Genomic DNA, 26,165 nt, shown 5'->3' with positions numbered 1-26,165 from the left:
TGGTGAGTGTGTTCAGAAAGCCCTCACCCACCAACCTAGTTGGTGGCATGCTTCATCATCGGGCCCACCCAGTGGCACCTAGCGTGCCCCGGGTGTGCTTCGACGCCTGATTACAGCGGAGCTGGTATATTGCTGAGTGTGCAGTGAAGACAGTTAAGAAAGTGATGTTAAAACGGCTAGGCGGGGGTCCCAGTACCCGAGGGTGAAATTAGACTTTAATACCTGGGCCTCCGTCAGCGGTTAAAATAAGGCAGAGGGATGTAAGAGGCGAGTTACGACCTCTCACATCCAATGGGTCAACATGTTTCAGCCAGTGCCTTATGACTAAGCTGGCTTTCTTCAGGACCTAAGTAAAAGGGGGCGAGTGTAAATTAACTAGTGGTAGTGTGTTTTAGACTATGTGTCTACACGCCCTAAAGTGTATCTATGTGTGAGAGGGGGATTCCCTTCTCAAGACCACGCTAGTTTTTACTCAGTCTGACCTCAAGGTTGGGAGGTGGCAAGGGCTTGACCAGCATTTCTGGGCATAGCCTGCTCTGGACCTGTAGTGCCTCCTTCGCATACCGGGTACTGGGACCCCCGCCTAGCCGTTTTAACATCACTTTCTTAACTGTCTTCACTGCACACTCAGCAATATACCAGCTCCGCTGTAATCAGGCGTCGAAGCACACCCGGGGCACGCTAGGTGCCACTGGGTGGGCCCGATGATGAAGCATGCCACCAACTAGGTTGGTGGGTGAGGGCTTTCTGAACACACTCACCAGGTGTTCCAACTCCGTGACGAAACATACCAGAGTCTTCTTTTTTGTAATCTAAAATAAATATGAGCTAGTCTCTTTTTGATTAAATAACATATTACCCCGGGGACAAGGACTAGCTTTCTGGTCCTACCTCTCTCTCTTGATTACGCAACACATTTAATGGGACATGCTTTCTATATGCTCCTGGTCGAGCAGAAATATGCCCTTTAGAATATTGGTGACAGTGGGCCAGGTTGAAGAAGTCAGTACTCCTGGAATTTGAAAGTATTAGTGGGCTCAGTTGTTTGCATGGACCATTATCACTATTGGGAAAAAAGGCTTACCCCAAAGAATCAAGGTTACCAGCCTGAAAACCTACATTTTGAAATAAGTACTCTCTTTTCTATCACCATGGCTCAAACAATAAGCCTATCAAATATTTGAGGATCATACAAAGCCTTTCAAATTGCATTTAATTATTAAAACTATAACAGCACAAATTACATTGGGGGTAGAGTACTGCATGCATAGTTTGTGTGGTGTTACAACATGGTGGTGAGGGGGCATACAAAACAAGCTTCTGGTTACCTTCACTCTGTTATCTTCTGAAATATCAATAGAATCCTTCATCCCACTCTGAGCCTGGATTTGACTTTTCAGATCTTCAATATATGCAGCTTTTCTTTTCTGATCTTCCATACAATTCCTTAGTTCTTCTTGAACTTGAATGGACTTGAAACAAATACACATAAAATTACATCAGCAAAATGATCAGACCTATATAAATGCATTAGCTTAATTTTATACATACCATTTCTATGTTCTCTTCTAGGTCAATTTTCAGCTGGTCTCGCTCAGACTGAAGAGCCTCCAAAGTCAACTGAAGCTTTTGATTTTCTAATTCAATTGCTAGGATCCTGTCCGCCAAATGCTGGAACTCTTTACTGTTCTCCCTAGTTTCTTCAAAGGTAGTTTCACATGCAGCATCTTGAGTAAACTACATGTAAACAACAAAGTAGTATGACAACGTCAAACCAGGACAGACCCTCTTACTCTTGTTGAAAACACCCAACTTGTACCCAGTCAAACACTCCCAACTACCACCCCAACATTTATTCTCTGAAAGAACATATTATTTACCTTCAGTAATTATCTTTCTGGTGGATTCTCTAACTGTAGAGTACTACTCTCTAGAATGTCCCCTTCGAGAGAAACTGGATACCGAAGCCTTTAGCGTAGTACTCCTGTAAGCCCGTACAAGTGCCACCCGTGCATGTTGATGTCACTTGCTTTTTAGTCTGTCCAAAGACACACTTTGGACAGACTAAAAAGTCCGACTAGTGTGGCCAATGTGCATATCTTTAGCCTGGGACCGGTTTAGATGGAGAAAGAACATCTCCATGTGGAGGGTCTGTAAATTGGCTCATAAAAATAAGTCATGCAGGACGGAACTGCAGAATACTCCTCTCTAGAGGCATGACTGTTGAAGCGGTAGTGCTTTGTGAACGTATATATCAACATTACAATAGCTGCCGGACATCTCCAGTACAGGCACTGCGAATGCCAGGGCAGTGTAACAGCTTTTGCTCTGGTGGAATGAGCCCATAAACCTTCTAAAGTCCGCATCTTAAGCAGTGAGTAGTAGTTCGTAATGCAGAGAACATTACATTGGGAGGTAGTCCTTTTTTGTACTGCCTTGACCTTCCTTGCCCCGGAAAATATCACGAAAAGCTGACCATCCACCCGATATTCTATGCTGTGATTTACTCAAAAGCTTAGTGCTCTCCAAGGGTCCAAATGGTAGAGCCTCTTTCCCTTTAGAGGGACAAAGTGGCGCAAAAAATGCTGAAAGGGTGATAGTCAGCCCGATAGGAACTGGAATGACCACTTTCAGTAATAATGAAGCTTGCGTCCTAAAAACCAACTTATTTGACAAAAACACTGTATAAGGTAGGTTGATAGAGCCTGCAGCTCGCTCACTAGCCTAGCCGATATAATTGAGAAGAGAAAGACCATCATGAACGTTAGAAATCTCAATGGGCAACTGTGCAGGGGCACAAAAGAGGTGCACAATAAAAAGTGAGGACCAAGTTCAAGTCCCAAAAGAACCTTTACTCACCGACATGCTTCATCATTGGGTTCCCACCCTGGAAGCCGAATACCTCCAAGGTGTGTTTCAATGCCTGATTACAGCAGAGATGGCTGTTTTTTCAGAGCAGTGAGAAGGTGCAGGTGATTTCAAATGGACTCATGGTCACCTACCCAGATGGGTATTTTATTCTTGGTGATTTTGGGAAAAATGAAAAACAGCATTTGGGTATTATTGAGCCTACGATGATCTAATTTAACCTTTAATATGGTCAACCTGTTTCAGACATTTCTACTAAGTTCCCCAAACGATTAATATGGTTTTCGTCAGGAACGCATCATTCAACGCATGCGCACTAAGACATGTGTAAGGGAGCTTAGGTTCAAAGTCACTGTGTCTTCAAGTTGCCTTTTGCAAAGATTTCTTGCTGTGTAGCACTTCTCCACAACATGGATAGCTTCGAGGAGGTGGATTCTGTTAGTCACACTTTTGTCAAGACCTATGGACCTTATGCAGAGGAACACAACGTCTATCAGAAGGTGAGACACCTAGACAAAAGATTGGCCACAGGGTCCATCCCCTAGAAGCAATCAGTGTTGTGAAATGGCTGAAACATGTTACCCATATTAAATGGTAAATTAGATCATTGTATTCTCAATAATACCCAATCACATTTTTTTTCGAAATATCCCCAGGCGTCAGACAGTATCTGGAACTATTTTGTGCACAGCACCCCAGTTGGTGATGTTGTTTGGCGCCACGTGGTGTCGTCTGCGTAGTTTAAAATGTCCTCAAGATATTTATTAGAGAACATTATGTTGAAAGTGAACCTATACTTTTTTGGTTTCTCACTTACTGGTCTTCAGTGTAAGAAGCCATTCAGAAGAGCTGCCAATGAGCTCAAAAGTGCCCCCTCTGCACTGCCCCGTTTTGATAGAACGTGGGGTCCTTGCATTCTCTTTCAGGCTCAGGACTTTAGACAGCTTATATGCCCTATCTACATCTGGCTGCTCCAAATGACGAGTCTCAAGACGCCCACAAACTGCTGAACAGAATTAGTTTGTGTATGCCCAGAGGTGTCCACAGTTGTACTGCACCAATCCACAAAGCTTCAAGAACTTAACGTTGGACATTGGGACCCCACTCCCATCTCCTCCCACCCCAGTCGTGGACGGACTTCCTTTCGCCTGCACTCCTCCCCTGCCTCTAACCCCCTACATTACCCAGTTAGTCCCCCTCCCCACAACCCTGCCGCACCAGGCCCTGGATGCAGCAGAGAGTGTGTGTGTTCCATATATAAAACATTCAATAAAACAGACTTGAACTAAGAAAAAGTGCCCCCTCAAAAAAAGAGAAAGGACGAAATTCCTGAGCTATTGGGTCATGATAAACGGAGGTAGGGAGTTAGCACCTTTCAATACATATTGTAAAAGATGAATTAAAAACGTATATGGCCTTTAATCACAGCTAGAACAGACTTGCTCACTCAAACAAAGCATGAACCTCAAAACATCAGGCAAAAGTGCCATAGAAAACCAACTAAATCTTAAGCTACACCAAGTTGCGGTGTGACCAATGGTTGGGGGAAACACATTTGGTGCTGTTGTCAAAAGCAGAGAGTATGACTTCCAAAGCCTCTGAAGCAAGACTGAAGAACATGTTCCTTCCGTTGGGATGGGAATGTCCCCCATCACGGTAGTAAGTAAATGCACCCCTTCCTGAGTTGCCTCAACTGTAAGTGAACTGCTATCCTGGCATTATCAGCCCAGCACAAACGATAATCTTGCATGCGTGTTGCAGTGTATCTCTCGTTACTGACCATGAGATTCAGGGTGTGGCTTTGCTGTGTAGAGAGCCGCAAGACACACATTCTAGTCGACATGGGACTAATGTCCATGTCTGTCTGTGTCTTGGAACTGCCATATTAACCTGTTGTTGCAGCATACTCTTTGTCCTGCAGGCATCTCACTCATACATAAAGTTCATTTGAGTGTATGGAACCATTGTGGGTGCTGCCTTTAAAACCTAGCACAAGATGGAGGCATTGGTACAGCCTTCCCTGACAATGGTAGAGTATGGCTCACTTTCTCGATCCAAAGTCTGTAGACTCAGACACTAGAATGTGGGAGAATGAGACACGGCTTCTATACAATACATCAGTGACCTTTGCTACCAAGGGTCTGCTCATTATCCCTGCCCAAACAGGGCCAATTGGCTGATGGTGGGTGCAGGCATGTACTAAAAGGGCATCTTCAATACAGGGCATGACCATTTGTCACTCTCTGAAACACGGTCCCTGAACGTTGATGAGAAACAGGTGCAGTCTCTACACACTTCCTTGAGCTTATGCTGTTTCTCCTCCAATTTAGAGATAGCATCACTACTTGTTGCGAGAACCACCATCTACAACAAAGACTCTGCTCTTCAGAAGGAGTAGGTATTTTTAAAAGTGAAGCACTTTAAATTGGTCCAAATCATAATGGTGAGATCAACATTTGGAACATCTGGAAAAGGAATAAAAGGGTGAGACAAAAATTATCCCACTTTCATTCCAGTTTTTTTTATTCATAACTAAGGATGTGAGTGCTCTGCAGAGTACTAGGAAAACTACAGAGAGCCAATATTGGAATCCATGATACAGGGGAAAGGAAGCCAGACACTACATGAAAGCGACTGTCCTAGGAGAAGCCCAGTGACTTTATCCAAAAGATTCTTGTTGGACTTGGGCCTTCTGGCAGGGTCACCCCTGAACTTTTTGCCTTGAAAGTATAGTGATTTCTGGCCTTTGCGCACTTTAGCACTGTGGCGCAGTGTAAAGTGCGTGCTCTCCCTGAGTGCATGTGTGAGATTGGCCTGCCCTCCCATAGGAATGCATGGGGAATGTCTGTGTCCCTGGTAGTTCCTGATGCGTGAGGTGTGCATGGTCAAGTTTGGTATGTGTGAACTCGGGGGAGTGAATGCTGCGAGACGGTGTATGCGGCATGTATCTGTCTGGAAGGGAAGTGCTACTTCTAGACATTGATGTATGTGTGCAGTGAGGGTGCTGGAGCGTGATTGGCTGGAGCTGGCTGGCATGCCAGGCTCCAGGAAGTCTGGATGGGTCTGCCCGGTGGGGAGTGTGAGATTAGCATGAGTGATGTGTGGGAGGAGTGTACCTGTGTCCTGGATGGGCTGGGTTTTCCCCACACAATGCTGGCTCCGCCCCCCTGTGGTGTGACTGATGACCCAAGCCCTGCCAGTGAATAGAATGGGTGGTTGGGCCATCAAGAGTGCTCCAGAACCAGCTGCAACTGGTTCTGCCCCCACCCTGCACCTACAGACAAATGGTTGCTCTGTATAAAAAGAGGCTGTGACCTCTTGAAAAATGTTCTTGTTCTCAACTTGAATCCTACCAGGGGCGTGTTGCTGCTTGGGCTCAGGGGAAGGCTTGCCTCCCTGAGCCCTGCCCAGCCCCTGGACTACTGATGCCCTGGAGGACTTTTCTCTGCTGTGCTTGTTCCTGGACTTGTGGGGCTTGCCATAGCGCTTGGGAGCGCTGTATCTACCCTCCAAGCGCCTGAAAGACCTTTCTTTTCCCTCCTAGCGCAAGGAGCGCTTTATTTGCCTTATAGCGCTTGAAAGCGCTGTGTTGTTCCCTAGCGCTCGGAGCGCTTTATTTTGACTTTTGCCCCGATTTTCGTGATATTCATGCACGGGTGCCACCCCGCTTATCAGAGCCCTAGCGGGTGCCACCCCGCCATTTACGTTGTATTTCGAGGGTGCCCACCCCTCGCTATGGCCCTGAGAAATCACCGCCGCGGGCAAAACCAGGAAGTCAGGCAGCATCGCGCCTGACTGTAGGCGGGACTTCCGGTCTGCCGGAGGAAGTCCCGCCCGCCGCCGCGCTGTGATTGGCCGGGGCGCCCGGCCGGAGAAGAGGAGCCCAGAGCCTTGAGGGCTCCACTTTCCAAGTCCCGGTCCCGAGATGGGGGACCGGGTGAAGATGCCCCCCTCCCCTCCTGGAGCCGGATGTTGCGTGTTGGGGCTCCCAGGAGGGAGGGGAGCCCCAGAGGCGAAGTCCTGCGCTGTCCCTGGAGAGGGGACACTGAGAGAATGGACGCCCGGAGCCCGGTAAGGAGAGGGGCCTCGGGGCTGTCCTGATTGTTCTTCGAGCGGCCCCACATGATAGCGGGCCGCTCCTACGATGTGGCCATATCTGTCGCCAGGGGCAGAGTGATGCCTAGAGCCCGAGTGGCCCCCACCTGTTTTGGCCCCATTCGAGTCTTCAGAGCCCCGTGGCTCCAACGAAGCCCCCATTAGTTTCAGAGCCTAGATTGCTCCGGGGGCACAGCTGATCTCCAGGCCTAGGGGGCTCCAAAGTGCACCTATGTTTCTTCCAGAGCCTAGAGGGCTCCCAGTTTGTGCAGTTTTGGTTCCAGAGGGCTAGTAAGAGCCCTGTCGCCATTCTGTTTTCAGCTGCCCAGCAAGTAGTGGGCAGCTGCACCGTGTAGGTCTTTCTTTTCCTAGGGACATGTACTTTGGATCAGGAGTGAGGCGCACTCCATCCCTGGCCTTTCCCCAGCTGCGCAGCACTTAGTGCCAGCTGCAGTGTTTAGGCCCCCTGTCCTGTCCCTCAGCTGCCCAGCAAGTAGCGGGCAGCTGCTACGTTTAGGTCTTGGCGCAGTGGCGCAACCTGGACCCTGGACTTTGATGTAAGTTCATGTTAATGTGATTTCTGCAAAGTGCTCTTTGCTGCACCGCTGAATGTGTTGTTGATACATCATGTGCCTTGTTTCTCTTACACCTCTGAATGAATGTTATGCATTGCATCATGTGTTTTGTCCCCAGGTCTATGCCCCATACTTGTATTGTGATACTGAGGTGGTTGTTCTTGCTAGTGCAGGTGGTGCTAGTAAGGTCCTGGTTCCCTGCGTGACCTGTTCCTAGGGTGGTTAGGATTGCGTAGGGGGGACTTACCAGTTACCAGTGGGTACTGGTTTTGTGCTTTATGTCCTATTTTTTGTTACAGTGATCTTCTGTTATAAGTGATCCCAAGGGCTTGATACTAAGCTTGCCCCCTGACCAGAGTCCCAGGACCAGTGGACTCTATGGTGCCTTCCCTGCCAAATTGCTGGGACTTGTCTGATCTCCCTTGGCCCCTGGGGCCTCGCTGAAGTGTGCCTCGCTCGTTCCCCTCGGCAGCTCGTGCCGGCAGCCCGTCCAAGCCTCGAGCAGCGCCGCTCTCCCCTGAGCCGCGCCGCTTCGCTGGGTCGCCCGCATCCTGCCTCCCCCTCCTCTTCTGAGCCGCACACATTGGTCGCCCCAGAGAAACGCTTGTACCGTGCCGGCAGCCCGTCCAAGCCTCGAGCAGCGCCGCTCTCCCCTGAGCCGCGCCGCTTCGCTGGGTCGCCCGCTCAAGCTTACTAAGGAGGTCACTCGCATTATCCCGTGCAACCAGGACGGAAGGTACTGTCTGATAGGCTATGTTCTAAGTTCTAGGCCTACAAGTATTGTATTGTTACTTCTAAAAGTGCTGATTCCTGACAGTGGTCCAGGTGGCCCTGTCTTGTAAATAATCCCTTGTAAATTCTGCCCGTGCCTCTGGCACATTGTAAAGTGTGTTTTATCTAATGTGTTTTGGTGTAATACAAAGGCTATTTTTATATAACCTTGTGTGGAGTTTCCTTTGTGGTGGGCCTTTGGGTGTTGTTGCTGGGGTGCGTGCGCAAATACTTAATTTACATCGCCTCCAAGTTTAGCCTTGCTGCTCGCGCCACGTTACCTAGAGGGTGAGTAGGGGTTATCTTGGCGTGTAACTCCCTTGCCCTGACTTGGGGGTGGTGGTCTCTGACTGACTTTGGCGAAAGCCCTGGCCAGCCAGGGATCCCATTTCCAACAATTCTCCTGCGCCCGTCCATGGTTGGAGGATTAATTTTCCAAGTACATAGAGTGTCAACATCCTCTCCCTATCCTGGAAAGTCTTAGAAGGAGGAGTCTGACGTACAAGTTACTTACCTTCGGTAACAATGTATCTGGTAGAGACGATTCTATCTGCAGATTCCTTAACGTAGAATTATCCACAAGCGTGAGACTGGATCAGGAAAACTTTCTGCCACAGCATCCCTGCGCGCCGCGAGACTGCCGCGAGATGACATCACGCGACTCCGCCCAGGCGTTGTCCGCATACATGACGTCAGCGAGGTCACATAAGTCCCACCCCGGCGCGCCTACGTCAGTTTTCTTCAGAGAACTTTTCCGCGCCACAACACGGAGCCATCAGACAAAACTGTGAGAGTATAGGAACAGTGCGCAAAATAGCAGAAAAATTGGGAAAAGGAACGGTGAGGAACAACCCCATAAAGAGCAGTGCCAGGCACTGCAGTACCCAAAGGCAGAGAAAAGAATAAAGAACAGAGCCAAGCCCTGAGCAGCTACCCTGCCAGTACGGAGATAGCCCCCCTGGAGACAAAGTAAATATGTAAAAATGTCATGATAACATGTAGCAGGACTACAACCCCAACCAAAAACAATGAAGGGGAACAAGTCCGGGACAAAACTGGAAGACAGCCCCGTCACAGACTGTGACAACACCCATAAGGAACAAAGGGCAGAGGCACAGCCAAAAGACCCCAACCTAGAGGATAGCAGAGGGCCCAGAACCCTAGTTATAAAGAGGAGAGAGAGGTGAGAGGGGCGGGGTGGAAGGTAGGCCCCAACTTGGAGCTACCAGAGCATAAGGGCACAGAAGTACCTATAAACCTATCCTCCAATCTGTCAAAAGGGGAGGAAAAGGAACAAATAAACAAGACGAACATCCTGTCAGAAAGAGGGAAATAATGTACTCATAGAAGACACAGCCACCCACAGGGAGGAGAGTGCAGAAGACCAAGCTAAAGGTCCGCACAGAACGGGAAGGAAGGGCGGGCCATGAAGGAATCTGCAGCTAGAATCGTCTCTACCAGATACATCGTTACCCAAGGTAAGTAACTCGTACATCTGACTACTAGCCGTAGATTCCTTAACGTAGAATACATACCCTAGCCATACCCAGAGGGGAGGAAGGTCTCCAAGAGGACCCCACTCGCCTGGACATAAAGAGTCCCACAAGGGACGGATCAGATGGACAGGGTGAAGAGCCCTGCCCCCCCAGGCAAGGGGAACCCCTACACTTAGAAAACCACCGACCCCAGAGGGGATGCAAGAAGACAAAAAGAGGTAGCCCGTCCTCACTCAGCAGAGGAAACAAGGGCAAGGCGAAAGGAGGCCAAAGCACCCGACGCCCATACAAGGCAACTGAACCTTCACCCAAGGCCAAGACAATGAAGAGGAGCACCAAGGGAGAAGAGCAATCTAGAGACTTCAAGGAGAAGAGGTAGAGCAAAGGCAAGCCCCCTCCACCGGGAACACACCCAATCAAGAGGGCAGCCAAGCCGATCACAGCCAGATGGCAATAGAACAGAGAACGGGGCCGCCGGCAATAAGCAGGCGGAAGCAGACAGCGGAGCCCGAGGTCACCCAGGAAGAAGCATCCAACCCTCTGCAGGGACAGACTGCGCCCGAAAGAGGGGCAAGGAACACAAGAACCATCTCATCCCCAAGGGAGGAGAGGCAGAACTGAATGCAGGGCCCACTGGATCTGAAGCGGCAAAGGCAAGGATGACTGTTCCACTAAGCGCCAAGAAGGCACAATGGTGCAGAAAGGCAGTAGGGCGGCACCGGCATGCACAGCCAGACACCGAGAACACCACAGAACGATGCACTCAGGGCAAGCCAGACGAAGACAGAGAGCAGAAAGACGAAGAAGGGTCCGGACACGCTCCAGGGAAAAGGCCGCACACACGGCCCAAAAAGAAGCAGAACCAGACAGAGCAATGACACCAGGCTGCAGAAAGCAGACGAGGCGAACAGCGCAGCGATTCCGGAGAAGGACACCCGGGGCGCAACTCAAGCCTTCAGCAAGAGGATTGCATCTGCAACATACCGTAACGCCATCAGGGGTGGGGAATTCCTATCTCCCGACGCCCGAGACATCTAGATTTCTTACAAGGGCAAGAGGTTTTAATTTCTAACTTGTCCAAAGGACAAGTAGACAGTCTTTTGCTTTCTCCCCGAGGCTCTTGTGTCGCTTCCAGGCCCTCCCCATGTCCTTTCATTTTCTTCGAGATGCAGCTCCAGAACACAGACATCACTGAAATGTAAGAGGCTGCCTCAAGGGCCTCATGGCTCCTGCTCTAACTTTAACCTTGTGACCCCCCTGCCTTTTATTCTGTGCTTCACCCTTGGGCCTCAAATCGGCCCCAAGATCCCTCCTCACCTCGCCTCCAGGGGCCTATGATAAAGCTCATGCTTTCCCTTCTCGTACAGCCCCTGAACAAACCTCCTTTGCACTTTGCTTTGCCTGTACGTTTCACTCCGTGCCTGTGCTTGCTAACCCCACCCCACCCTACCCCCCTCTGCTGCCCCCTCCGACTACCCTGACCTGCTCCCCTTGGCCTCTCATATTTTACCGCATCCAGGGCATACATTAAAGTTAATAAATTTGCCCATGTGGAATGATGCAATCCTCAGGCGCACCTTCATTTCTCTCCTTGCACTGGGCCTCTCTTCTCACTTGGTGTGTGCACCAGGGGCATCTTAACACGCCGCTGTAGCATCTACAGCAGCTGTGGAGTTCTTAATGGGCCTCTTCTTTCTGCAGGTCCAGACAAAGGTTCATAATTAACCTGAAATGGTGGATGCATATATACATGGATGGATGAATGAGTGAAAGGATGTATGTAAGAATGGATGAGTGAAAGGATGGATGGATGAGTGCAAGGGTGAATGAATTGATGGATGGGGTGAAAGTGGATGGATGAGTGAAAGGATGAATGCAAGAATGGATGAGTAAATGAATTGATGGATGAGTGAAATAGTGAAAAGATGGGGTGAAAGTGGATGGATGAGTGAAAGGATGGATGGTTGAATAAAAGGGTGGATGAAAGAAAGTGGATGAATGGCTGATGGAGTGGATGGTTGGGTGGACGATGGATGGCTGGGTGGACGGATGGATAGATGGGTGGAAGGATGGCTAGAGCGATGGGTGGAAAGATGGATAGATTGATGGGTGGAAGGATGGATAGACTGATGGTTGGATAGTTGAGTGAAATGGTGGATGGAGGGATGAGTGAAAGGGAGGATGGATGAGTGAAAAGGAGGATGAATATGAGCGAAAAGGAGGATGGATGGGGTGAAAAACGGAAGAACAAAAGGATGGATGGAGGGATGAGTGAATGGGTTGATGGATAGGAGTGGAAAGGAGGATGGAACGGTGAAAGATGCAAAAGGATGGCTTGATGAAGGGATGAGTGAAAGGGTGGATGGATGGATGAGCGAATGGATGGATGTATGAATGGAAGAAAGGGTGGATGGATGAGTTTAAATGATCTATTTGAAGCTGGAAGGATTAATTGGGCCCCAAGGGCATCGTGAACCACTCGCTTTAGCAGCTACAGTGGAGGTGGAGCTCTTGATGAGCCTCTTATGTCTGCAGCTCGGCAGACAAAGGCCTATAATTAACGTGTACGGGTGAGTGAGTGAAAGGATGGACGTGTGGGTGAAAGGGTAGATAGATGAGTGAGTATGAGTTTAAGTGTGGCTTCCTAGATGGATGAATGAGTGAAAGGATGGATGATAGGGATGGTGGATGGACGATGGATATGTTGATGAAGGAAAGGGTGAAAAGATAGATGGATTGCAGGGTGGATGATGAGTAAGTAAAAGGATGGATGAATGAAATGGTAAATTGATGGATGAGCGTAAGGATGGAAGAGTGAAAGGGTAAATTGATGGATTAGCGGAAGAATGGGTGAGGGAAAGGATGGAGAGATGGCTGAGATGGATGGATCTGTTTGGGGATGGATGGGTAGATTTGGATATGGATGTGTGGATGGATTAATTGACAAACAGAATGGTGAAAGGCTGATGAAAGAATGCATGGAAGCCAATGTAAAGGTGAAATGCTAGATATCAGTGGGTGAATGAAAGGATGAATCGGTAGATCTGCAGAACAAAGGCAAAATAAGGAAATCACTAGTATTCAAAACCTTCTATACTATGAGCCTGACATAACAATAGAGGCTATTATCCAAGCTCTTATATAATGAGTGCTGCCAATTTTTGATGGTACACTACATGATGGCACCAAAGGGACAAGTGGATTTTGTACAGGACCAGTAGATTTATGAAGCTACCTGTCCTATGGACAAGTAGATATTTTAATAAATTCCACACCCCTGGCCATGGAGAGCAGAGGACCGAAGGCTACCACAGCTCCCCAGCGCATGACAGAGCAATATAACAGCCACCACTACACCACATAGAGCAGGTTACATCCCAAGACATGGGAACCTCTTAGGGAAAAAACTTCAGCAGCAGAGTACAACAGAAAAGAACTGCGGAAAAACCAGCAGAAGGCTTGCCAAGCAGCCAAAGAGAAAAAACAGAAGGCCTAGACTCAGGGCCAGCATGGTGTAGAAACCCAAATCAAAAGCACACAGTCAAGAAGGGCCGCCCAGCAGCCAACAGAACCACAGTCCCAACAAGGAGGACTCGAATGCACACAGATGTCACAACTGGGGTGACCCGCCCCAATGGAAGGACACCTCCCAAAAACAGATTAACTCACAGGGCACTGAGGGGGGGGGGGGGGGGGGGGGGGGGGGGGAGGGGAGGGGGGAGGGGGAGGAAGTCGAAGCCCTGCCAAAAACCTCTGAATGGCAGAGTCCACTGGGGCGTGGAACAAAAGAGCGCCATCGAATGGAAGGTCCACCAGCCATTCCCGAATGTTCTCCAGGAATACACTGCCCCGAAGCCAGGCATGGCGACTAAGTGCCTCCGAAGAAGCCATGGCACGACCAAGCACCTCCGAGATGTCCAGAGCGGAGCGAAGAATAAACGCCGCCATCTCCCGGCCATCCAACACATGGTGCCTCAAATCAACACAGGCACCCTCCTGAGAAGCGGCAGACATAAGGGACTCTGCTGAGTTCCACAAGCAAGAAGTGGCCCTAGCAAAAACACACGTGTTAAGGACCTGCAGAGAAAATATTGCGCCCCCAGGAGTCCAGCCAGCGGGCCTCCCATGACGGGGGGTGACAACAGTAGCGGCAGAGAGGGAAAGGCAATTGGCAAAAGAGGGCCGCTGGTAGAGGGGTGGAGGGAAAGACACCAGATCACACGGCGCTGGATGGTGGCAGTGCAGAAGGTTTGGGGCACCAGGTCCCCCGTGGCGGGATGGCCCCAAGTCCCTAAAAGAGAAGAATGAAGCGAACACTCGAAGGGAAGAAGCAGCTCCCTACCACCAGAGCCCTGATGGAGGACCTCCAGAAGAAGATCCGCGGGGAAATAGGCAGATGGATCAACCATGTGCAAAATTTCCACAGCCGTGGAAACAAGCCGAGCGAAGGCCGCACCTGCCTCAGTAGGGCCCCGCTATGGGGAAAGCAGCTCCTCCATAGGCGACTGCTGCAAGCGAAGGCGGCTGTCCCCCAAACCAACCGGAGGAAGGAAGGGCCAGGTCCGGAAAACCGGAAGAGGGACCGAGGAGTGGGGGACCTGCGGCGCCTCAAGTGTAGACCGCGGCCTCGGTGAGGAGCCGTCCTTAGACGACGTAGGAGAAAAAGCCACGACGCGCCGTCCCGTCTCCGGCAAGGATGACACCAGCAAGCGTCGAACCTCTGGAGAATAAGTGTCCGAGGACGAGTTAACAGCCCGACGTCAGCCTGGTGCAGTAGAATCAGCAATCTGAGGCAGGACATTATCGTCCGACACCAGGGGAGACGCCAGAACGACCTCCGCCACAGCGCTTGGTGCAGGAGACCGGGGCAGCGAGGGAACAGCGCCAGAAAGGCATCGACTGGACCGCCGACAAGGCAGCCGCCTGCGTGGAGGGGCATGAGGGACCCGGGGAAGGACGATGGGTCCCCCGCCAACCTCGGTCCGTGACTGGACGAGAAGGGCCCTCCGCCAGCCCCTGTGGCGCCGCCAGGGCCAGCAGCCGCCAGCGCCTAAGTGGCATCACCTAGACCTCGGACGAGGCCACCACCTGTCCCGAAGACCGAGTGGGACTCGGGGGGGGTGCGACCCGAGTCCCGGTAACCTCTCACAACACCCAAGGGACTCCCGCGGGGATTTGCGGAAAAGCAAAGGCGCCGTGATCCGAAGGAGGGACCCCCGAATGGCCGCACCCCAACGGCACCACATCCTCCAAACCAGGATCCGAACCAGTCAGCGCCAGAGCCACCAGCGCCGCCACGGAGGGCCCCGTACACTGCAAGCGATCCAAAGACGTCCCAGGTGGGGAAGGAGGAGAAGACATCGAGGCCTGCAAAGCCGCCGCATATTTCTCCATCTGGGCTCTAGCTGTCCCCACACTGGGAAACGGCAGAAAGGGGGACGACACGCAGGGCCGCACCACCCGCGGAGATCCCTTCCCCCAACAGGCCGGGAACCAGCCCTTGGGGACAAACTGCGTCACTTACCGACAGGTGAGAAATGCTCTTGCGGCCTGGGAGAAGGACGATGTTGAAGATGTAGGCGGCGGTTCCAAAAACACCCCGCAGGGGCCGGGCGTGGTGACTACGCCAATCAAAAATTTAATTTAATCGCCAATTAAAGTTGTACCCTAGTCAATTTTTGACTAACTTTTTACGATCCTTTTTGATCTACTTCAAAGTCTCTCGACTCAGACGGTGCCGGCAGGGCTGCCCGGGTTCAAGCCCTGCGCAGACTGATGTCTGTTATCGACCCCCATCGCCGGTGCCTGCACTGTCTAGGCCCGGACCACAATGGCAAGTCCTGCTCCGACTGCCGGACCCTGATGTCTAAAGCTAGACGGGAGCGGTCCCGTAAGCGACTCGAGCTTCGGCAGTCCGCCCGCACCGCTAGAGGGCCCGGTCCGAAAGGAGATCTAGGTACCGGTCGCGGGCCGGAGTCACAATAGTTCCAGGAGTCGTCATCGGTCTTCGGGCTCGAAGTCCTCAGGTAAGAGGCACAAGAAGTCGAAGAGGCACAAGAAGTCGAAGAGGCACAAGAAGTCGAAGAGGCACAAGAAGTCGAAATGGCACCATCGCTCTTCTGACCATCCCCCCCCATCTCCCCCCCATCTCCCCCCCTCCCACCCCTCCCGCCCCTCGCCACCCCCCCCCCGCCCGCCCCCGCCACGCCCGCCGCTCACGCAACACGGCCGGGGGTTCTGGCGCCCACGCAGCTCCGCAGGTGTCGCGGCCTGCTCCATACCCGCCGGTCCCTGGGCAGAACGCACCACCGAGGGAGATTGATGACTTCCTCATGGCCATGAGGTCGCTCGCTCCTCCGTCAGGTTCCGCGGCGCCTTCGGGTCAAGTGGCCCCAACTGGGTCCCCACGCAGGCCGGGTGCTTCGACCCCGGCGCCGTCGGGTGCTTCGACCCCGGCGCCGTCGGGTGCTTCGACCCCGGCGCCGCAGGGCCCCACTGGATCTGGCTCCGGGTCGCCGCCGGTCGACCTCACGACCTCGCCGGCGCCGACCCCAAAGGTGTCGCCCCCGGTGCCGTCCCTGGTCCTACCCTCGATTCGGGTCCGGCGTAGGAGCGGCGCCGCATTCGACGCCGATGGCAGATTTTGACTTCTACGACCCGGCCCCATCCTTTGAGCCTGAGTACTTGGCAATGGGTGGCGAGGAGGATTGGGAGGGGTCCGAGTACCCTCTGGCACGTGAGTGCCAGTCTTCTGCGGACTGGACAGGAGAGCTTGGGGAGGCCAGTGGTCTGACACTTCGCCCGACACTGGTTTTGTCTCCCCTCCTAGCGTGGCCACGGAGGAGGGCGCTGCTTATAGTGTGGTGCTGATGAGGGCGGCCAAGGCCTTAGGCCTTGAGCTCCCTGTCGCGGCCGTGAGGACTAACCTCCTCACTGAGGTCCTTAAACCGCAGTCAAGCTCAGCCGAGCCTCTGCTGCCGATTAATGAGGCCTTGTCTGACGTTCTTCTGGGCACTTGGTCCAAGCCCGCTACAGTCAGCCTGTGGATAGGAACTTGGCCAGGCGCCACTGCCCGGCTCCGGGCGACCCTTGCTTTCTGTCTAGCCACCCCACTCGCGAGAGCCTGGTCATCCAGGCCTCTAATTCCCAGACCGCATTCCCGTCGGCTCCCACGACCGGGAATCCAAGAGGTACGAGCAATACGGGAAGAAAGTATTCTCCCTAAGTCTGCTAAATTTGTGATATATAGTGTTTCATTATCGCCCACGGGACCCTCGAGTGCAATGCCATTTGAATATATATTGATGCTACTAATGCAATAGAAAGAGAGTGAACACAACTATGTGATTTATGATTTATTGTTTGATATAGATATGTTTTTTTGTTTTATTCTAAAAATTGTTTCTCTATTATCCATAGTGTTGTCCCTTACCCTGTGTTATTTCCCTGCCCTGACGAAGGTGAGGCTTGACCAGGCCTCTTCACCGAAACGCGCGTAGGCGTTTTGATATATTTGAAGACTCTGATCCACTTCCACCCATCGGCCTCTGTCCATCTGATCAACCCTCTACCCTCAGTGTGAAAGAATAAACCCATCTTTTTCTCCACTCAGGCTCCTAAAACTCTTCGAACACAGTGTTTTAAAATAGTCATAAGAATGATTGTGATTGTATGAATGTTAATGAGTGTTAGTTCTACCTTTTATACCTGGTGTTTTGGGACCACACTGTTTATTATAAAACTTTATTGATTGTAATTTTGTATTTCTAAATATTTACATCCATTTGTGAGAAATTAAGCATATGCATTAAAATCTAAAAAAAAATCACAAAATATAAAAGAATGAATGAAATGCATAAATAAAAGACATTTATATACAAAAAACCTTTTTGTTCACTGTTCTTTAAATGGTTACTGCCCTTGGGTACCGAAGGTATAAAACTATCCCAGATCCTGATCTAGGACTTTATAACAGCTCAAACCCCCCCTCCCTGCCTTTTATCATGTATCCCATGGGGAACCCTCTTCTAGGATATATATATATACATATATATATACATACATAAACATATACATACACATACACATACACATACACATACACATACACATACACATACACATATACATATATACATATATACATATATACATATATATATATACATATATATATATATAGGAATCGGACTTATACTAGTGGTAACTTGCACGATATTGGGAGAATATATAGTCTGAGAAGACTGAGGACGTATTAAGTCGAGACATCGTACGCCGAGGCGGAGAGATCACGAATATATACTTTCAAGCTTGGGGAACCCATAATCAAGCATATTATTTGGATGATTCATATTTGGTTTTATCCTGAAGAAGATACTACTCCTGAGGATAATTTGAATATTTAGCCCTGAGGAAGTCTATGTGTTGTATATCGCACAACGAAACACGTGTTGGCTGATGTACCATGAAAAATGATTAACATGAGAAGACTGATGATATGAAAATAAATACAGATGAACTTAAAAACTTATTTGGAAAAGACTTGGACTTCAATTGACTTACTATAAGTGGCATTTGCGAATTAGACTGGTGTTATAATACAGAGAGTATTAATATTAGTGTGCTCAAGAGGATTTTGTTTTGTCCTCTCAGAAGCTCCTCTTCATCGGAGCGGTTCTGGACTCGGCGCAGTTTCGGGTTTATCCTCCCGAACAGCGGGTTCGGGATATTCAGGCTCTGATTCCGATCTTTAAGCCTTTATCCAGAGTCTCGGTCAGGTTGAAGCTGCGGCTTCTGGGGCTGACGGCCTCCTGCATCCTTCTGGTGCATCACGCCCGGTGGCGGATGCGGGCTCTGCAGTGGGACCTGAAGTTTCAGTGGGCCCAGCATCAGGGCAACTTGTCCGACCATGTCTTGATCTCGGAGGGCACTGCAAGACAGTTGCAGTGGTGGCTCACGGACCGCGATTGGGTCAGCGGCAGATCCCTCTCCCTACCCCAACCAGAGCACATAGTTGTGACGGACGTGTCCCTCCAGGGCTGGGGGGCCACATGGGAGAGGCAGAGATCAGAGGCCTCTGGTCTCCGGCGGAGTCCCGGCTCCACATCAACTTTCTGGAGCTGCGGGCGATCCGGCTTGCACTGAAGGCATTCCTCCTCTGTCTGGGGGAGTGTAGTGTAGGTGTTCACTGACAACATCACCGCCATGTGGTACTGCAACAAACAGGGCGGGGTGGGGTCGTGGACCCTATGCCAGGAGGCTCTGCGCCTCTGGCAGTGGCTGGAACATCAGGGCATGACCCTGGTGGTTCAACACCTGGCAGGTTCCCTGAACGCCAGGGCGGACAAACTCAGTCGCCGGTGCATGATGGATCAGGAATGGCGTGTGAACTCTGACGTGGCGTAAGGCCTCTTTCAGCAGTGGGGAGTGCCTTGGTTAGATCTATTCGCCACAGAAGAGAACTCGCAATGTCATCAGTTCTGCGCGTTGGAATTTTCAAGGCGGCACTCGCTCGGAGACGCTTTTCATCGTGAGTGGAGTTGCGGTCTATTGTACGCCTTACCGCCTATACCACTTCTGCCCAGAGTGCTGAAGAAGATCAGGCGCGACCGGGCCCAGGTTATCCTTGTGGCTCCAGACTGGGCACGAAGATATTGGTATCGAGAGCTACTCCGCATGTCTGTCCATCCCCCGATTTGTCTGCCTCTTCAGGAGTACCTTCTGTCGCAGCAGCAGGGGACGGTCCTCCAACCGAACCTGTCCAGTCTCCACCTCCATGCTTGGAGATTGAGCTGCGACAGTTGAGGCCATTTGACTTGCCTCCTGAAGTCTGTGCTGTCATTCTGGTAGCCAGGTGTCCCTCCACAAAGTCGGTAGACGCCTGCAGGTGGAACAGATTTGTGGCATGGTGCACAGCAAAGGCTGTGGATCCACTCTCTGCCCCCCTTTCTGAGGTTCTCCTCTTCCTTCTTGCTCTTGCCCAGCAAGCCTCCCTTCTGGGCACTATCAAGGGCTACCTTTCTGCCCTTTCAGCCTTCTTAAGGCTACCTGATCAGCCTTCTTTGTTCAAGTCCCCGATAGTTAACAGATTCTTAAAGGGCACTCATATGTTCCCTCCTGTTCCTTTCGTGATGCCCCAGTGGGACTTGAACCTGGTTTTAACTTACCTGATGTGCGCTCCTTTTGAGCCGCTTCATAACTGTCCTCTCAGTCTTCTTACACTTTAGACTGCTTTCTTGGTTGCCATCACCTCTGCCAGGAGAGTGCCGGACAAGGTTGTGTTGCGGACAAGACCCTCTTTCCTGCCCAAGGTAGTCACAGCCTTCCACATCGGGCAGTCCATCACCTTGCCCACCTTCAATCCGCCTCCGCATCCCTCGAAAGAGGAAGAGAGGCTCCACCGCCTGGACCCAAAACATGCGCTCTCATACTATCTGGATCGTACAGCCAGTTCCGGGTGGATGACCAACTCTTTGTTAGTTACGTGGGCGATAAGAAGGGACGGGCGGTGCACAAACGGACCATCTCTCGGTGGATCGTGTTGTGCATCCAGGCGTGCTACTCTTTGGCTAAAAAGGAACCTCCTGTTGGGTTGAGGGCCCATTCCACTCGGGCCACGGCGACTACTACTGCCCTGGGCCGGGGAGTCCCCTTGCAGGGCATTTGTCAGGCAGATACGTGGGCCTCGCTGCACACGTTCACAAAACACTACTGCCTGGACAGCCATGTCTGGAGGAATGGCTTCTTTGGCCGTTCCGTCCTCCAGGACTTTCTGGTGTGATTATTGGTTCGCAGACCCACCACAGGGGTTTGTATTGCTGGGGTATCTATTCTAAGGTAAGGAATCTTTCACCAACGCGTCTCTTTCAGATGCACAAGTTACTACTTGTGAAACGATATATCTGTAAGAGACATTAGTTAGTGATAGATTCCTTACCGACCCACCCATCCTCCCAGTTCTGCGAACCGATATCTAGGGTTAAGGTCATCCCCTTTCAGGGCCCTAGTTTCATGGCATCAGTGTTGGTTTTTATTATGGCTCTGCGTTTCTGGCCCGGAAAAGCTGTGTATAAGAACTGACGTCAGCGCGCGGAGGCGGCGTTTAAGTACTCCGACAACGTCATCGCGGCGCCCACGACGCTGACGACAGACGCATAGCCACGGACGACGCCTACTGACGCGCATGGGTACTGCTACGCAAAAAACTTTCCGGATCCAGTCTGACACCTGGGGATATTCTAAGGTAAGGAATCTATCAGTAACGTGTCTCTTTCAGATACACCCCGCAGGGGCCGGGCATGGCGACCACGTCAATCTGGACATGCAAGCTGAGAGTAGTTTCATCCGGTGCTCCCACCGAGACTTCGGTTTCATCTGCTGGCACGCCTCACAATCAGTGGAGTTGTGGTGTTCCCCCAAACACCACATGCAGATGGGGTGAGGATCCGTCGCCGACATCTTGCGTGCACACGACGAGCACATCTTAAAGCCCGAAGGCATTCGTACACTGTTCCCACACAGGCAATAAGTGAAAGGGAAAGGCCTGAACAGGCCGGAGCACGACCCGAATCTGCGTTGCACACGGAAAAGGAAAAAACTGAATGTAGGTGCGCCAGGGCGGGACTTATGTGACCTCGCAGATCACGTACGCAGACAACTCCTGGGCGGAGTCGCGTGATGTCGTCCCCCTGGCGCCCAGGGATGCTGTGGCAAAAAGATTTCCGGATCCAGTCTCACGCCTGGGGATAATTCTACGTTAAGGAATCTGGGGCTAGTTATCCCTATCAGATAAATGTCCCCACATGGGGCCTTGTGCAACAAACAGAGGAAATAAGTACACTGTTCATGTGTATCATCTTTACACATTGTTCTGTCCACAGGTAGAGCAGGATTTGAAAGGCTATTTTGTTTCTCTCAGTCACCACAGTTGGTGACAGAATTAAGGTCTCCCTGGTCGAGAAAATGGATCTTCAACAGAAACCTACCTTAAAACAAATTACAGTACTCTGAAAGCCTAGGACAGGGCTGAATCAAAACCAGGGTTGACCACGAAAGTTATAGGATAATTTAACTGAGAGGTTAGAGCAGAGCTCTTTTTGGGCACTCCCTCACAAACAAAATGCAGAAGAAATCTGAGCTATGGTGACCTCTAGGGGAGTAGGAGATGTAAACAAGTTACTTACCTGTAACTTTGGTTCTCCAGTATTGGTAACTTTCATAGATTCCCATAGCTTGTATCATTCCCCGTCGTCGGAATGGGAGTCTCAGTAACCAAAACAACATAGCAGTAGGTACAAAAGAGAAGAAAAAAGGCCTAGGCCTCATTCCCTTTTGTAGCATATCCATCTCTTTTTGCAAAAAAGACCAAAGTAAAGCAACCAATCAATCAGATTAGCCTCACCCATAGAACCCTCCTGAGAGAACCTCAGAGCCTCAGATTTTCGTAGACATTGTGTAACAGTACAACCAAAAACCTGCTGAGGGCTGAGCTTTGCCAGGGGAGGAGGGTGGGCGCATGAAAATCTATGAAAGTTACCAATACTGGAGAACCAAAGTTAAAGGAAGTGACTTGTTTTTTTACTCCAGTATTGGAACTTTCATAGATTCCCATAGCTTGTATCAGAGTAGCTAGCATTCAGAAGCACATTTTGCTCCATCATGGACATCTCTTTCTGTCTTTTCTCTATTCTAATATACCCTTTTATATAAATACATGCAACTAAAACATTAATCAACAGTGCAATAACATTAGGAAACATATAGCAAAATGTGCTAATAATACAGAAAGGAAGGAGGGAAGAAAGGAAAGCTCACCACTCAGTGAAAGAGGTTCCTCAGGACTGTTTGGCCTACAGCCTAGTGTTCTTGTGCCGAGGTCTTCAGGCAGTAATGTCTTGTGAAGGTGTGCGTGCTGCTCCAAGTTGCAAACCTGCAGATATCTTTACTCTGGACTCCTGCAAAGAGCCGTAGACGAAGCCATGGATCTTGTAGAGTGTGCTCTGACTCTGCCTTCTAGATGCTTGCCCGCTGCTGAATGACAGAACTGTATAGCGCTAGATACCCACTGAGCAATCCCCTGTTTGGAGAGCGGTAAGCCCTTGCGCGGACCACTAAATGCAATGAACAATTGAGAAGATTTTCGAAATCCTTTAGTATGGTCCAGATAAAATTTCAAGCATCTCTGCACATCCAGCGAGTGGAGTGCCCTCTCCGCCGGCGTAGAGGGTTGAGGAAAGAAAGCCTTAAGAATCAACGGTTCATTTAAATGAAGGCAATTTAGGTATGAATTTTGGATTAGTCCTTAGAATTACTGTATTCCTTTTGAATTGGAGGAAAGGTTACAGGATTGTTAGAGCTTGTAACTCACCAATTTTTCTTGCCGAAGTGAGAGCTAGAAGGAGCGCCAACTTCCACGAGAGGAATTTCATATCTGCTCGATGAATCAGTTCAAAGGGATGCTTCATGAGCTGGGAGAGAACCAAATTCAGATGCCACATGGGAAGTGGAGGCCCTTAGGAGGAAAGACTCTAAATAGGCCTTTGAGAAATTGCTTATTAATCCTGTCTGACCTAAGGGAAGGTCCTGCTGCAGTGCGTCTATAGCCAGACACTGCCGCCAAATGAACCTTTATGGATCAATGAGCCAGCCCCGCCTTAGCCAAAGACAGGAAATAAGGAAGAATGTATGTCGAGCTGCTCCTGAAGTGACCGCATCCGCAACCTGCAGTGGGGTATTAGAGGAATGCACAAGATCACTCCTAGAAGGGACTTGTAACAGCGTAATGAAAGACACTTTCTTTTTCGCAACAGATGAGCCATAGACATCAGTTTCTCTTGCCTTTCGAAGGAAAGAGAAGCCTTGCTGAGATACGTGTCCAGGATGGCTCCTAGGAATCGTGCTTTTGTGGACAGGCAGAGAGATAACTTCTCCCTGTTGAGAGACAGGCCCAGACTGCTGAACAGTCTCCTACATGCATCTACTGTTTCTTCCGCTGCACGCTTGGTCAAGGCCTTCAGCAACCAATCGTCCAGGTAGGGGAAGACTTGAAAATGTTGCCTCCTTAGGAAAGCTGAATAGTTTATCACGCTTGCACTCTCGATTTATATCTGTTTAACCAGTTGTGGCGTGCTCTAGGGTGTACCCTCCTTCTGGGTACTAGTAAATCAAATAATAAGCGTGACCCTTAATTGAGTGACGTCCCCTAGTCACAGCGATATCCCAAATCAATATGGGTTGTAGAGTTCAAATGTTCCAAAGTAACAGTTCAAACTTGGTGAAATTCAAAATTCTTTATTCGCATTATAGTGTTTCCAGGACTGATTCAAAACAGCATTCCAAATAATCCAGTCTTCAGGATATCGCTGTCCTTAGGAAAGCTGACACTGGTGCCAGCACCTTAGTAAAACTCCTCGGAGCAGACCGAAGTCCGAAAGGAACAACTTTGAAATAAAAAAAGTGGCTCTTGGCTAATGTAAACCGTAGAAACCTCCTGTGGGCTGGATGAATGGGTATGAGAAAATACGCATCTTCAAGATCGAGAGTGGCCATGAAGTCTCCAGAGTTGAGGAGATGTAAAATATCCTGAAGAGACACCATCCGAAAGGATTGACTTATGAGATAGATGTTTAGCTCCCTGAGATCTAAAATGGGGTGCCATTTCGCCAGCGTCTGCTTGATCAGAAAAATCCTGCAATAGAAACCTTCACCCTTCTGAGAAAAAGGGACCGGCTCTACAGCTGCTCCTTTGAGGAGCATCTGATGAACTTTGAGCCGGAGAAGACGCAGATGTTTCGAAGGCATGGCAGCAGGGGCTTGGAAGGTGGAAAATATACAAACTCCAGCGTATGGCCAATTTGAATGATGTTAAGTACCCAACCATGTTGCCCTGAGCCAGCCTTGGCTACGAAGAACAGCTGTGCCGGTCAGCGAGCGGAAAGCCTTTGTGGCAATATCCATAGCGCAGTCAATCACCTCCGCAGATGTAGCCTCACCCTCCTGTAAAATCTGGTTTGCTTCCACCTTGTATTAATGTGGCAGTTGGTCTAAATATGATGAGGTCGCACCACATCTAGCGATCGTATCTGCCAACGCATTAGCTGCCCTAATCAAAAGGCTTGCTGTGAGAAGTTGGCCTGATATATAGTGCTCACTATTCTGGTGATCACTTTGTATCATACCAAACAACCCTTATTGATGATTGGTTGTAAGTCAACCTTATTAGACCAGCTATCCTAGTAGCGTGGACAAGAGCAGTCTTTAGGCTAAACTCTAGAGGGCGTGTTAAGCCAGCTGTTTTACCATCACATATACCCCTTGAACACTAAGTGAAAGGACACCACACAAGTTGTTATAAAAATATAGGATATTTATTATTAACAGTTCTACCCTGAACTCTTTATGAGTCAGGGAGCTAAGCACAATACAAAACTCTTACGAAAATACTTTAAGTTGCACAATTTACACAAATGCCTGAGGGGCACGAAAAACCATTTACTCTAAAAGTGGAATGCGAAATACTAGCAGGTGAGTAACACGATCCAGAGGCTTCAGGACCGCTAGGACTACCTTACTGAACCCTCAGGTTAGGAGCAGGAGGCCTAGAGAACCCGGGTGCAGAGTGGGAACTCTTACGCGGGATGCGGGACAGTCTATGGATGCTAGCAGTTTCTAAAGTTACTGTTTCCAGACGAATCAGACTAGGTAGACTAAAAACGAAAAAGGATCTGGACACTAGGAGAGTGGACCTGTGCTGGAGCACCGAAATGCTCGAGTTACCTAGCCCAGGGGCTGCGGCTGCATAGGGTTCAAGTGACGTCGGGAATCCTCGTTGTAGTCTATGGAGCCTGAAAGAAGATGTTGCTGGCAGGCGACCAGTGAAGAAGTTCGGTGTGATCCAAGGCTGGATCAGTGAAGGAGACGACCTGAAAGCAGAGGGGACTTAGTTCTTAATCACTAGCCAGTGATTATGTGGGCACCAGGATGGCACCGGATGAAGTCACCTCGACCAGGTGAGTGGGCGACACTGGACTCCGCAGTCACATGGGCCAGGAGGCGTTGTCAGCGTCCAGGCTGGAGGTGCGAGCTGTCCCACGAGGCTGTCGGCGATGCTGGACTCAGGATTTGAGCAACAAACCTTGGCAAAGGCAAGCCCACGCAGTGGAGTCAAAATGGCGTCTGGAGGGGACCAGGAGGGTCCAGGGCACTTCTTGTTGGACAAGAGCAAGGGCCAGTCTAGGGGACCTAGACCAGCGGTGAAAACGTCGTGGTACGTCGTCAAGAGGGTCACTAACCAACGGGCAAGTGACCGGACAAAGTGGCAAGCAGCAAAGAAGCAGAAGGGCCCCACGCAGACCTCGTGGAT

The 26,165-nt window shown here is 50.2% G+C and overlaps 1 protein-coding gene across 1 annotated transcript in view; it reads right to left on the bottom strand.

Moving 5' to 3' along the window:
- The window catches only part of LOC144818836 (uncharacterized), a 1,999,126-nt gene that overhangs the window by 1,333,490 nt on the left and 639,471 nt on the right, over window positions 1–26,165 (bottom strand). The window contains 2 exon segments of the mRNA XM_078676624.1: window positions 1,329–1,472; window positions 1,552–1,737. Of these exon segments, the coding sequence (XP_078532750.1) occupies window positions 1,329–1,472; window positions 1,552–1,737 (330 nt within the window).

The sequence above is a fragment of the Lissotriton helveticus genome, chromosome 2_1, assembly GCF_964261635.1.
Source record: "Lissotriton helveticus chromosome 2_1, aLisHel1.1, whole genome shotgun sequence".
Classification (NCBI taxonomy): Eukaryota; Metazoa; Chordata; class Amphibia; order Caudata; family Salamandridae; genus Lissotriton; species Lissotriton helveticus.
The sequence above is the reverse complement of the archived record's forward strand: the minus strand, read 5'-3'. Positions and strand labels throughout refer to the sequence as shown.